At 35.6% G+C, this 14,546-nt stretch overlaps 1 protein-coding gene across 1 annotated transcript in view; it reads left to right on the top strand.

Moving 5' to 3' along the window:
- LOC102264932 (phospholipid-transporting ATPase ABCA3) overlaps positions 1–14,546 on the top strand; it is a 214,901-nt gene that overhangs the window by 168,003 nt on the left and 32,352 nt on the right. The window contains exons 20-21 of the mRNA XM_070362575.1: positions 4,680–4,832; positions 7,451–7,629. Of these exons, the coding sequence (XP_070218676.1) occupies positions 4,680–4,832; positions 7,451–7,629 (332 nt within the window). The remainder of the gene's footprint in view (positions 1–4,679; positions 4,833–7,450; positions 7,630–14,546) is intronic.

Genomic DNA, 14,546 nt, shown 5'->3' with positions numbered 1-14,546 from the left:
TTTCTTACTCTCCTCTTTCATTCTCATCAAGGGGCTCTTTAGTTCCTCTTCACTTCCTTCCATTAAAGTGGTATCATCTGCACATCTGAGGTTGTTATAAAATGTAAATTGTCCCATAAACCATTAAAAAATTAAGTTATTAATTAAAAGTCTTCCTACAAGGAAAATATTAGGCCCATATTGAAGTTTTATGAAACATTCAAAAATGGAATTCTAATTTAATGCAGACCCTTCTAGAGAATAAAGAGGGGAAAAACAGCTTTTCTACCCATTATATGAAAATAGTGTAAGTTTGACAACATAAATGGAAAAGAATAGAAGAAAGGAACATTATAAGATAAAATTACTCATAAATACAGATGCAATATTTTAAACAAAATGCTGGAAACTGAATTCAGTAAACTGTAGAAAAGGTAACTCACTTTGACCAAACTAGATTTTTCCTAGTAAGGACAGCAAGGAGATTAAACCAGTCAATCCTAAGGAATATCACCCTTGAGTATTAATTGGAAGGACTGATACTGAACTGAAGCTCCAATACTATGGCTACCCGATCTGAAGACCCAATACTTGGGAAGATTGAAGGCAGAAGAAGGGGATGAGAGAGGATGAGATGGTTGAATGGCATCACTGATTCAGTAGACATGAGTTTTAGCAAACTCTGGGAGATAGTGAAGGACAGGGAAGCCTGGTGTTCTGCAACTGAGCACATGAACAACAGCAAAAACAATGCAAATGATATACTCTAAATGATAGACTCAGAAAGTATATTAATATAATTCACAATATTAATAAATTAATGAATAAAATATAGATATATGCAAAAATATCATTTAAACATCCAACAATGATTCATTATAACTTTTCTTAATAGCAAAGTAAATATTTCCATAACCTCATAAAAGGAATTTGAAAAAAAAATGAATATCATACCCAATGCTAAATCATTAAAATATTCCCTGAAAATCAACATGACATCTAATGTCTTGATTAGTGCAGTAATAGATACAAATTAAAAAAAAAATAGAAAGAAATTAAATTGTCATTACTCAGACATGACGTAAAAGTCAAAGTATTATTATTAGTGACATTGAGAATGTATAAAGAGGAAAACCAAAACGGCAGACAGCAATTCTGCTTTTCTCTAGATCCTAGAAAAGGTCTGTTCAGTCATTATGCACAGAACAGCTGCAGTGATTGTTTATCATTTGTGCCCAATCTGGCTGGTTGATAGTCTACTCTTGCTGATTAGTACACATGCTGAGCTGGAAGATAAATATTTTAAAACATTATCCATTACAGCATATTTTTCTGTTTTTTTCTTTTTTCTCACCTCCCTCAAATGGTATCTTTCAACAGTTAACGGGTGAGGAATCATACTACTTTTCTTTATCTGGGAAGATTTTCCTCTGCTCCCTAAAGGTGTACTATATGGAGCAAGACTAATACTTCAGTATATTACATTAGCCACTTATATTTTTATTGAAGTATAAGGGATTTACAATATGCTGGTTACAGGTGAACAGCATAGTGATTCAGTATTTTTGCAGATCATACTCCATTATAGGTTATTAGAAGATAATGGATATAATTCTCTGTGCTCTAGAGTATGTTATTGTTGCTTGTCTCTTATATATGTAGTAGTTTGGTATTTGTTAATACCATAAACCTCGTTTGTCTCTCCTCTTTTCCTTCTGCACTTTGGTAACTACAAGTTTGTTTTCTGTATCCATGAATCTGTTTTTCTTTTGCATATACATTAATTTGTGTTATTTTTCAAATTCCACATATGAGATATATACTGTAGTATTTGTTTTTTTCTGACATTTCACTAACTGAATATTATCAAGGTCCATTCATGTTGCTGCAAATGGCAGAATTCCATTCCTTTTATGACTGAGATATATAACAATTCCTCTGCTGATGAGTGTTTTTGGGTTGCCTCTATATCTTGGTTATTGTAACTACTGTTGTCTTGAATGTTGGGGTGCATGCATCTTTTTGAATTAGTGTTTTCTTTTTTTTCTGGATATATACCAGAGAGAGGAATTACTGGATCATACCATAGTTTCATTTGAAGTTTCTTGAGGAACTTCTACACTGTTTTCCACAGTGGCTGCACCGATTTACATTCCCTCCAACAAGGTACAAGGGTTCCCTTCTTCCATATTATCACCATTTATTTGTAGACCTTGATGACAGTCATTCTGACCCATGTGAGGTGACATCTTGTTGTTGTTTAGGTTTGAATTTCTCTAGTTATTAGCAATGTTGAACATCTTTTCAAGTGTCTGTTACCATCTGTATGTCTTCTTTGGAAAAATGTCTATTCAGATCTCCTGCCCATTTTTTTATTGAGTTGCTTGTTTTGGGGGATACTGAGTTGAATGAGCTGCTTTTTATATTTTGGATATTAACCCCTTGTCCATTACATCATTTGTAAATATTTTCTCCCATTCCATAGGCTGTATTTTCACTTTGTTGATGGTTTCCTTTTCTGTGAAAAATATTTTAAGTTTAACTAGGTCTTATTTATTTTTTTATTTCTTTTGTCTCAGGAGTCTGATCCAAGAAAGTACCACAGTGATTCATGTCATAATGTTCAGCATATGTTCTCTTCTAAGAGTTTTATGGTTTCAGATCTTGCATTTAGGTCTTTAAACCATTTGTGGTTTTATTTTTGTATATTGTGTAAGGGAATGTTTTAATTTCACTGTTTAATTTGTGGCTGTCCAGTTTTCTCAATACCACTTGTTGAAGAAACTATCTTTTCTCTTTTGTTCATTCTTGCCTCCTTTGTTGCAGATTAATTGACTGTATGTGCATGGGCTTATTTCTGGGCTTCTTGCCTGTTTTTGTGCCAGTATCACACTGTTTTGATTAGTGTAATTTTGTGGTATAGTCTGAAGTCTGGGAGGGTTATATCTCCAGATTTACTCTTTTATCTCAAAATTGGTTAGGCAACTTGAGATCTTAGTGGTTCCATATGAATTTTAGAATTATTTGTTCTTGTTTTGTGGAAACTGACATTTGATAAGGATTGCACTAAATCTGTAGATTGCTTTGGGTAGTACAACTATATTAATAATATTAATTATTCTAATCCCAGAGCAGGTGATGTCTTTTCATTTCTTTAAATAATTTTTGATTCCCTTTATCAATGTTTTATAGTTTTCAGAGTAGCCTGTTTAAAATCACATAAAAAAATTATAAGGAGTAAATATAACCAAGGAGAAATGACACTTACTACTTTTAGCATGCTTTCTTGCTTGGAGAATTTCATGGAGAGAGGAGCCTGGCAGGCTACATTCTATGGGATTGTAAAGAGTCAGACACAACTGAGTGACTAACACTTTCCCATTTTTCAATACTAAAGTGGCCAGTCAATGTCCAGAATTATTTCTGGCCATCATATTATGTGGGTCTAAACTAATTTTTATCCGCTTTGAACATGCTTGGTGTGACTTAACCACTTGGGAAATTTACATCCTAAGAACCTCATTTATCCTCTATCATCTTTGCTCATCACCTCTCTTTTGTCAGTATCTTACAAATATTTTTTGCTCAGACATATTTTATCCTTATTCCCAATTATCTGAACTCAATCTTGAAGTCTTAATATCTTAACTACTTTTATATTTACTCATGTATGTTCATCAACTATTACACTTATGGGCTTCCCTGGTAGCTCAGCTGGTAAAGAATCCGCCTGCAATGCAAGAGACCCCAGTTTGATTCCTGGGTCAGGAAGATCCCTTGGAGAAGGATAGGCTACCCACTCCAGTATTCTTGGGCTTCCCTGGTGGCTCAGTCAACAAAGAATCTGCCTGCAATTGCAGGAGATCTGGGTTCAATCCCTGGATTGGGAAGATCCCCTGGAGAAAGGCACGCCTACCCACTTCAGTATTCTTGCCTGCAGAATCCCCATGGACAGAGGAGCCTGGTGGGCTGCAGTCCATGGGGTTGCAAAGAGTGGTCACTAAGCACACAGCACGTTATACATATTAATTTAATATTTAGAGAAATCTCAGTTGTAGGGCTTCCCTTGTGGCTCAGATGTTAAGGAATCTGTCTGCAATGCAGGAGATCTGGGTTTGATCCCTGAGTTGGAAAGATCCTCTGGAGAAGAGAATTGCTACCCATTCCAGTATTCTTGCCTGGAGAATTCCATGGACAGAGGAGCCTGCTGGGCTCCAGTCCACAGGATCAAAAAGAATTGGACATAACTGAGCAACTAAGCGTGAACACACAGTTAGCTTTAAGTTTGGTTCTTTGAAAATATACCTCCTTTCAACTTTTAAAATGTTCCTCTATCTCTTTCTCATTGTTGAGTATGAGGCTAATTTCTCATTATGACTATTTTTATTGATCATATAGGATAAGAGACATGAGAAATAATCAATATGAGTTTACTGTTCACATCAAGTGACAGAAGAGAGATAATATGGACGTCAACTTTCCCAAAAGGATTTTCCAGTTTTGTAATTACCATCACAAACTACACTACAAGATATCAGAGACAGTATACTTAGTGGCAAGAGATTTACAAGGATAATATTATGGCTTTGTAATTTTCTCAGTTTAGTTTGATCAACTTAGGGAGATTTTGCTTTCCTGGGACAGTTCATTTCATATAAATCATGCTAATGTTATTATCTTTTTAAACACAGGTGAAGAAGCTGCTTCTAAAAGCCTCCTGCTTAATGCAATGATGGTGTTACCTATACATAATTTTGGGATGAGCATCAGCCGGCATTATGATATCCAGCACACAAAATTTGCATGTACCTCAAAGGAAAAGGTTTCTTCCGTTATGAATTGTAGTAAAGCAGGTAAGTATCTTGGGCTACCCAAGGCTCATCAGAGTTAAAACTAGTCAATTAATTATTGCATGTGAATAGCGACATTATTTTGAATCTTTACAGTTATTCAAGTTTTGTGCTATTCTCTCTTTGGACTAAAGCTTATACAAAATTGAATAACTTATTCTATTATACAGCTTGTACAAGTTAGAGCTAAGATTCACTACTCATATGCATAATGCACTTTTCTCATGAGAAATGATAGCCATGGATGAATGCATTAAGAAAATGGGGTGTATATGTAATGGAATATTATTTATCCACAAATGAGGAGGAAATCTTGCCATTTGAGACATTACAGATATACCTTGAAAGCATTATGCCTAGTGAAATAAGTCAAACAGAGAAAGATGAATATCATATTATTTCACTTACATGTGGAGTCTTTAAAAAAAACTCATGAATAACAAACTGATGGTTGCAAGAGGTGGAGGATGTGAGGTTGGGCAAAATGGGAGAAGGGATTTAAAAGGTACAAACTTCCAGTTATAAAATAAATAACTCATGGGGATGTAATGTACAGAATGATAAATATAGATATTTATACTGAATTGTATAATTGAAAGTTGCTAAGAGAGTATATATTAAAAGTTCTCATCACACACAAAAAAGCAAAAGTATGTGTAGTGATGGATATTAATAAGTCTTATCGTGGTGATCATTTCTCAACATATACAAATATCAAATTATTATGTTATATACCTGAAACTAATGTTATATATTAATTATATCTCAATTCTAAAAATACTGAAGAAATTCATGCCAAGAGATATCATAATTAAACTTTGAAAACTAGAGAAAAGCAGCTATAGAAAAAAATGATACCTTATCCATAAAGGCAAAACAATTCCTCTCATTTATAGATTTCTCATCAGAGAGCATAAACACCAAAAGAAGCAGCACATTATTTTCAAGTAAATAAAAAACTGTCTACTCAAAACTTCATATAGGTAGGAAATAACTTTCAAGAATGAAGGGGAAATCAAGACATTTTCAGATGAAGAATATATAAATTTGTCACCTCTACAAGTCCTGAAAGAATGGCTCTAGAGATTCTGTAAACATAAATGATTGAAGAAAGAATTTTGAAGCATCAAGAAAAAACAGTGAAAAAAATAAAAATATGGTGGACACTATATCTGCTCTTGAGTTTTCTCAAGTTTGGTGGTTAAAGCAAAAATGGTAACAGTGTATGATAATGTTCTCAGTGTATATAGTGGGGATATTTAAGACGGTAATAAATGGGGTGTTAAAGAGATATAAATCATGGAAATGTTTTTTACACTTCACTCAGACTGGTAAAAAGAAGAACATCATGATTCTGAAAGTTATGTATGCATAAAGTAATGTCTCAAGTGATAACTACAAAAAGTATGTCCAGTGATAAATGGGCTTCCCACGTGACGTTAGTGGTAAAGAACCCACCTGCCAATGCATGAGACTTAAGAGATTCAGGTTTGATCCCTGGGTCAGGAAGATCTCCTGGATGAGGACATCACCACCCACTCCAGTATTCTTGCCTGGAGAATCTTCACGGACAGAGGAGCTTGGCGGGCTACACTCCACAAGGTCACAAAGAGTCAGGCACGATGGAAATGACTCAGCAGACATGCACGCATGTACAATTATAAACTAGAAGGAAAGAGCGAAAGAAAGGAAGAAAGTAAAAGAGAAAAGAAAAAATATGACGCAGTTGAAGTTTAAAACTGGGTGAAAAATATTGCTTGTTATATAGATATTTTCAGTTTCTAAAAATTCAATGAGTCCTATACTTAGGTGGATTTCCATGTATGTATATCATATATTAATATGAAGTTTTTTTAAAGTAAAAAAGAAATTTGATCTTTACTGCTTTTATGAATCTACTGCTTTCACTATCATGAATTCAAAACCTTGTAATTATAAAGTTTTCTCATAAGTAATTGGAAAAGTACCAGCTCTTAGGCATTTACAACTGAAGTTTAAATGTTCAGTTACAACTAACTTTTAAACTTTAACCTTTAACTCTTATAGGTTAAAGTGTATATGTAGCACACTACCAGGTGATTCTTCTGCTCCTGCTCCAATTTTCAAACCTCTATCTATTTTCAGAGAAAATAGTATTTGAGGGCAAGGAGAGTCTCTGCTACTACCCAGTACTCTGATTACTGTGAGTGGGCATTCACCCAATGATTCTGACCATCTATGTTGGGAATGGATGCCTAGAACTATAGCAAGACAAAGTTCATGCAATTAAAGGCTTTGCCTCCATTAATGGATTTTGAGGGCTCAGCTAGTAAAGAATCTGCCTGCAATGCAGGAGACCTGGATTCAATCCCTGGGTTGGGAAGATCCCTAGAGAAGGGAAAGGCTACCCACTCCATTATTCTGGCCCGGAGAATTCCATGGACTGTATAGATTTTGGACTGTAACGGATTTTGAAATATTTTCAATGACATGCAAAGTTATTTAAACATACAATTAAATACGTTAATTTTGAGCTTGTTTGATAACCATTCCTTAGTGCTTCCTATTTGTTGACTTTTTAAAGTTTGCTCATTGAGTTAACTTTTAAAGTAAGTCCATATTTTATTTGTTGTTGTCATCAGTAACTGAGCGTAGTATATATACCTTGGAATATGATGCAGTTGGAAGATACTTACTTGCAATGGCTGTCACAGGACTTCTTTTCCTCCTCTTGATATTCCTTCTGGAGACCACCTTGTGGAAAGTGAAAACCTTTGTGTTTCGCTACATTTTGTTTGGTATCTTCAAAAAATCCAATAAGGTAAGTAACTTATTGAATCAGAGATATTTCTAAGACCAAAAGCGGTCTCTATCTGCCTAACCTCATTACTAAGATATAGGAATATAAATCACTCCATGTTGCCTGGGATCGATATGAATCAAAGATGTTTATCATAATTTGAATTTTGGTTTCTAAACATTATGACCTCTACCAGTCAGAACATGATACTGTAAAATATTTTGATCATAATAGAAAGGTTTCCCATGAACATCTCCTGTGTCAGAAAACCATTCCCTCCCAAAGTTGCTTATTCACCCTAACTTGATCCCTGCATAGTTCTAATAAACTCCCAAGTGATATTGATTCTGTTGGCCTACAGAATGCATATTTAACAGCACATCTCTATTGCAGTTGCTTTCAAATGTTGGTATTTGTCAAAATCTCCTGGACTCTTTCTTAAAGTACAAAATTATGGTCTCTGTTCTACTGCTAAATAAAAAGTCTATATAGAAAAATCAGTTGTATATCTATATATAAGCCACAAACAAAAAGCTAAATATAAAATTATGTCATTTGAATAGCATAAAAACATTCAAATGGTGTTATTTGAATTAAAAAATAAAAATACCCAGGAATAAATCTAACATAAGTTATGTAAGACATTTTCATGGAATATTACAAAAAAAAACAATTGAAATATTAAAGAAGACCTATCTAAATGAAGAAATATACCATGTTCTTGCTTTGGAAAACCCAATCATGGGGAGATGACAATTTTCCCTAAATTAATCTAAAGATTTAATGCTATCCCAATCAAAATCCTGTGTGTGTGTGAGTGTGTGTGTGCACACGCACACGCGCACGCGCAGAATGATCATCTGATCAGTTGATTCTAAAGTTTACATGGAAATGTAAAGTGATTTAAAAATGTACACAGAAATGCAAAATGTTAAGGATCTCCAAGGAAATATTGAGAAAGAACAAATATGGTAGACATATACTACCATATATGTGTTTTTTAAACTATAGTAACTAAGACTGAGAAATAGAGCAATGTAACAGAAAGAATAATTTTTTCTTAACGTTTGGTTATCTGCATAAGCTCAGATTTTTAGAAATGCAGCTTTTCAGGCCCCAGCCCTGACCTACTACACCAGAAGATTTGGAGTTGGAACCCATTATTCTTGTTTTAACGAGCCACTCAAGTAATTCTGTGCATGCTAAAGTTTGAGAACAGTGGAATAAAATGTCTAGAAATAGATGCACAAATATGATAGAATTGACACAAAATGCAGTGAAGAGAGGATGTTCATCTCAATTAATGATGCCGATTCAAATGGATTTCCATAAGCACATAATGAACTTTGATTCCCATCTTACTTCATACAGGTTGGTTTTAGTTTACAACTTTTCTACATCTAAATGTGAAAGATAAAGCAATAAAGCTTTCAGAACAAAAACATAGCAAATATAACCATGATAGTGAAGGCATAATCATCAAAAGACATCATTAAATGAGTCAAAAGGCAAGTCACACAAAGGAAAACTATTTTGAATTGAAAACCACTAATAAAATTGGCAGAAAACCCAATTTTAAAATGAGCAAAAGACTTGAACACTGACTTTACAAAAATGAAGATACAAATATCCAGTCAATTAGTTCAGTCGCTCAGTCGTGTCTGACTCTTTGTGACCCCATGAATCAGAGCACACCAGGCCTCCCTGTCCATCAACAACTCCTGGAGTTTACTCAAACTTATGTCCATCGAGTCGGTGATGCCATCCAGCCATCTCATCCTCTGTCGTCCCCTTCTCCTCCTGCCCCCAATCCCTCCCAGCATCAGGGTCTTTTCCAATGAATCAACTCTTTGCATGAGGTGGCCAGAGTACTGGAGTTTCAGCTTTACCATCAGTCCTTCCAATGAACACCCAGGACTGATCTCCCCTAGAATGGTCTGGTTGGATCTCCTTGCAGTCCAAGGGACTCTCAAGAATCTTATCCAACACCACATTCAAAAGCATCAATTCTTCGGCACTCAGCTTTCTTCACAGTCCAACTCTCACATCCATACATGACCATAGGAAAAACCATAGCCTTGACTAGACAAACCTTTGTTGGCAAAGTAATGTCTCTGCTTTTTAATATGCTATCTAGGTTGGTCATAACTTTACTTCCAAGGAGTAAGCGTCTTTTTATTTCATGGCTGCAATCATCATCTGCAGTGATTTTGAAGCCCCCCAAAATAAAGTTTGACACTGTTTCCACTGTTTCCCCATCTATTTCCCATGAAGTGATGGGACCAGATGCCATGATCTTAGTTTTCTGAATGTTGAGTTTTTAGCCAACTTTTTCACTCTTCTCTTTCATTTTCATCAAGAGGCTTTGTAGTTCCTCTTCACTTTCTGCCATAAGGGTGGTGTCATCTGCATATCTGAGGTTATTGATATTTCTCCTGGCAATCTTGATTCCAGCTTGTGTTTCTTCCAGTCCACTGTTTCTCATGATGTACTCTGCATGTAAATTAAATAAGCAGAGTGACAATATACAGCCTTAACATACTCCTTTTCCTATTTGGAACCAGTCTGTTGTTCCATTTCTAGTTCTAACTGTTGCTTCCTGACCTGCATATAGGTTTCTCAAGAGGCAGGTCAGGTGGTCTGGTATTCCCATTTCTTGAAGAGTTTTCCACAGTTTATTGTGATCCACACAGTCAAAGGATTTGGTATAGTCAATAAAGCAGAAATAGATGCTTTTTTGGAACTCTCTTGCTTTTTCCATGATCCAGCGGATGTTGGCAATTTGATCTTTGGTTCCTCTGCCTTTTCTAAAACCAGCTTGAACACGTGGAAGTTCATGGTTCACATATTGCTGAAGCCTGGCTTGGAGAATTCTGAGCATTGCTTTACTAGCGAGAGCATATGTAAATGAATAACATCAACAGTCATTGGTAAATGCAAAGAATGCCACTGAGAGATACCACAGTATACATGTAAATATACTAAGTGTTGAAGAAACAGTACAACTGGAGCCATCAAACATTGATGTTGGGAATATAAACTGATATTCCATTAGAAAATTGTCTGGCATTATCTTCAGGAGTCAGATAAAGATAGCAGAATAAGAGTTTACTTGTTCCCAGAGAAATGCCAAAACCACATCTACAACTGTCTCCAATAGTAACCTAAAGACTAGCAGAACAAAATTCATATTGTTAAGGATATATAGAAAAGGCCACATCAAGATGGGTAAGAGGGGCAGAGATGTGGACTAGCCAGAACCCACAGGAGGAATATTACCCCAAGAAGTAATATTCAAGGAGGGAGGGGTTCAAGCTCCACATCAGGCTCACCAGCCCAAAAGACCTGCACTGGGAAGATAAGTCCCCATAATGTCTGACTTTGAGAATTGGTGGGGTTTATAACCAGGAGAACCAGTAGGCTGTGGGAAATCAAAACTCCCCTTGTGAAGAGCTTGTATGCAATTTCAACTTTCTCCATGTCCCAGCACTGAGGATTTGCAAAGCACCTGGATCATATAAGAAGGCAATTAATTGATTAATTTAAGGGCATATGCCAAAGGGTAAGATCTGGTGGAACTATCTCAAAGAACAGAAGTGCTAGTGGATGTCATATATTTTTAGTCTCCTTCTACTTAGCTGATCCATTGTTGGTGGGGATCATTTCTGTAATTCTCCAGATATATAACTAACATTGTGTGCCACACCCCAGCCTTATGCTAAGTGCCAGCCCAGCCCAACCCAGTTTCCCTGCTCAGTCCTCAAAGTGGCTCTCACTCCACCCTACCTGGCACCGCTCCAAATCATCTCCATTTCCTGGAGACCAGCCCTACACACTAGCACACCTACAATGGTCACAGCTGGGCCTCACAACCAGCCATACTGAGGGGCAATCCTGCTCACGAGCACACCTACAGTAGTTGTGACCAGGTCTCAGACAGTTGGGATGGGACCAACCAGTCTGCAAGGGCATTGCAGCAGCTACCAAGCCATGCAGCATGCCTGCAGGAATTGTGGCCCAATCACAACAGAAAGGCACGCTGGTATACATAAAGATACCCCTAGAGCACCTGGCCCTGATGACCAGGGGGAGTTGTTCCACTGCAATTCACTGTACACCAGTGGTCTACATAACACCACTCTTTCAAGACCTAGTGCTATATCTGATATACCCAACACATAGAAACAAACAGAGAATGAGGCAAAATGCAGAGACAACATGACAAAACCTCATAAAACAAAAGTAATAAAAAAAAGGCAAGACAAAGCCTCATAAAAAGAACTAAATGAAACAAAAATAAACAATTATTAGATAAAGAATTCAAAGAAATAGTCATGAAAATCCTCACCAAACTCAGAAGAATGGAGGAAATCAGTAAGCTTCAACAAAGAGTTAGAAAATATAAAAAAGATGCAGTCAGAACTTCAGAATACAATAATAAATGAAAATACACTTGAGTAACTTAACAGCACATTAGAGGATGCAGAAGAATGGATCAACAATCTAGAAGACCGAGTAGTAGAAATCACCCAATTGGAATAGCAAAAAAGAAAAAAGAATTTTTTAAAAATGAGGGCAGTTTAAGGGACCTCTGAGAAAACATTAAGCATAATAATATTTACATTATAGGGATTACAGGAGGAGAATTAGGGGGCAGAAACTCTATCTGAAGAAATAATGGCTGAAAATGTTTCTAAATTATTGAAGGAAACAGACATCCAAGTGCAAGAATCACAGAGTCCCAAACAAGATGAACCGAAAGACATTCATGCCAAAATACATTTTACTTAATATAACAAAAATTAAAACTGAAGAGTCTTAAAGGCAGCAAGGAAAAAAAAACTCATTACATACAAGGGAACCACCATAAGATTATCAATTGATTTTTCAGCAGAATCTTTACAGGTAGGTAGAGACTGATGCTACATATTCAAAGTACTGAAAAAAAAAAAAAAATAACCAATAATACTCTACCTGGCAAGGATTCATTCAGAATTCAAGGAGAGAGAGTTTCCCAAAGAAGCAAAAGTTAAAGGAGTTTATCACCACTAAACAAGCCTTACAAGAAATAGTAAAAGAGACTTCTTCAGGTAGAAAAAACAGAAAACGCCATAACTAGAAAAGGAAAATCATGAAAGGAAAAATGTTGCTAGTAAAAGAAAACATACAGTAAAGACAGTGGATCAACCACCTATAACAATAGTATGAATATTAAAAGACAAAAGCAGTAAAATGGTATCTAAAGCAATTAATTGTGCAATATACAAAATTAAAAGATGCAAAATGTGACATCAAAAACATAAAATGTGGGGCATGATTGTACTTTTAAAACATATTTGAACTCAAGTGATCATCAACTTAGGCTGCTATGTAACAACATAGGTTGTTACATAAAAACCTCATGGTAAACGCAAACAAAAAAAGCTGTAATAGATACACAAAATTTAAAAAGAAGAAATGTAGACATAGCGCTAAAGAAAGTCATCAGATTACAAGGAAAGAGAACAAGAAAGAATCAGAGAATTAAACAGAAAACAACTAATGAAACAGCAATAAGTAAATACTATCAATAATTACTTTGAATATAAATGGAATAAATATTACAATCAAAAGACACAGAGTAGTTGACTGGATTATTTTTTAAAGACCCATGTGTATGCAACCTTCAAAGACTTACTTCAGAGATAAAGACATATACATGCTGAAAGAGAATTGATGGAAAAGATTTTCCACGCAAATGAAAAGGAAGCTGTGGTGGCAATGATTATATATTTTTAAAATTTACTTTAAAACAAACACTGTACTGAGATGAAAAGGTCATTACATAATTATAGAGTGATCAATACAATAAAAAGATATAACATTTGTAAATATCTATGTACCTAACAAAGAAATACAGGTATAAAGCAAGATAATGCCAGTTGTATAAAACTAGAAGAGGACTTTAACACCCCACTTGTTTTAATAGATAGACTATCCAGAAAGAAAATCAATGAGAAAACATTCTATTGGGTTGGCCAAAAATGTTCCTTTGGGTTTTCCAATAGCATCTTATGGAAAAACATAAATGAAATTTTTGGCCAACACAATACTTAAACAACAGGCAAGTTTGGCCTTGGAGTACAAAATGAAGAAGGGAAAAGGTTATCAGACTTTTGCCAAGAGTGCACTGGTCATAGCAAACACTCTCTTTCAACAACACAAGAGACGATTATACATGGGCATCACCCATCTGGTCAATACTGAAATCAGATTGATTATATTATTTGCCGCCAAAGATGGAGAAGCTCTAAACAGTTAGCAAAAACAAGACTGGGAGCAGACTATGGTTCAGATCATGAACTCTTTGTTATAAAGTTCACACTAAATTAAAGAAAGCAGGGAAAACCACTAGGCCCTTCAGGTATGACCTAAACTAAATTCCTTACAATAATACAGTGTAAGTGACAAATAGATTCAAGGGATTAGATCTGATAGAGTGCCTGGAGAACTATGGATGGAGTTTCATAATGTTGTTCAGGAGGCAGTGATTAAAACCACCCCCCGAGAAAAAGAAATTCAACAAGGCAAAATGGTTATCTGAGGAGGCCTTACAAATAGCTGAGAAAAGAAGAGAAGTGAAAGGCAAAGAGGAAAGGAAAGATATACCCAACTGAATCCAGATTTCCAAAGAATAGCAATGAGGGATAAGAAAGCCTTCCTAAGTGAACAATGCAAAGAAATGGAGGAAAACAATAGAATGGAAAAGACTAGACATCTCTTCAAGAATATGACAAATGCCAAGGGAAATTTAATGCAAAGATGGGCACAATAAGACAGTAATGGTATGGGCCTAACAGAAGCAGAAGATGGGCGATGCCAAAGAATGTTCAAACTACTACAGAAGTGCACTCATTTCACATGCTAGCAACGTCATGCTCAAAATCCTCCAAGCTAGC

The sequence above is a fragment of the Bos mutus genome, chromosome 25 (assembly GCF_027580195.1).
Source record: "Bos mutus isolate GX-2022 chromosome 25, NWIPB_WYAK_1.1, whole genome shotgun sequence".
Taxonomy (NCBI): Eukaryota; Metazoa; Chordata; class Mammalia; order Artiodactyla; family Bovidae; genus Bos; species Bos mutus.
The sequence above is the reverse complement of the archived record's forward strand: the minus strand, read 5'-3'. Positions and strand labels throughout refer to the sequence as shown.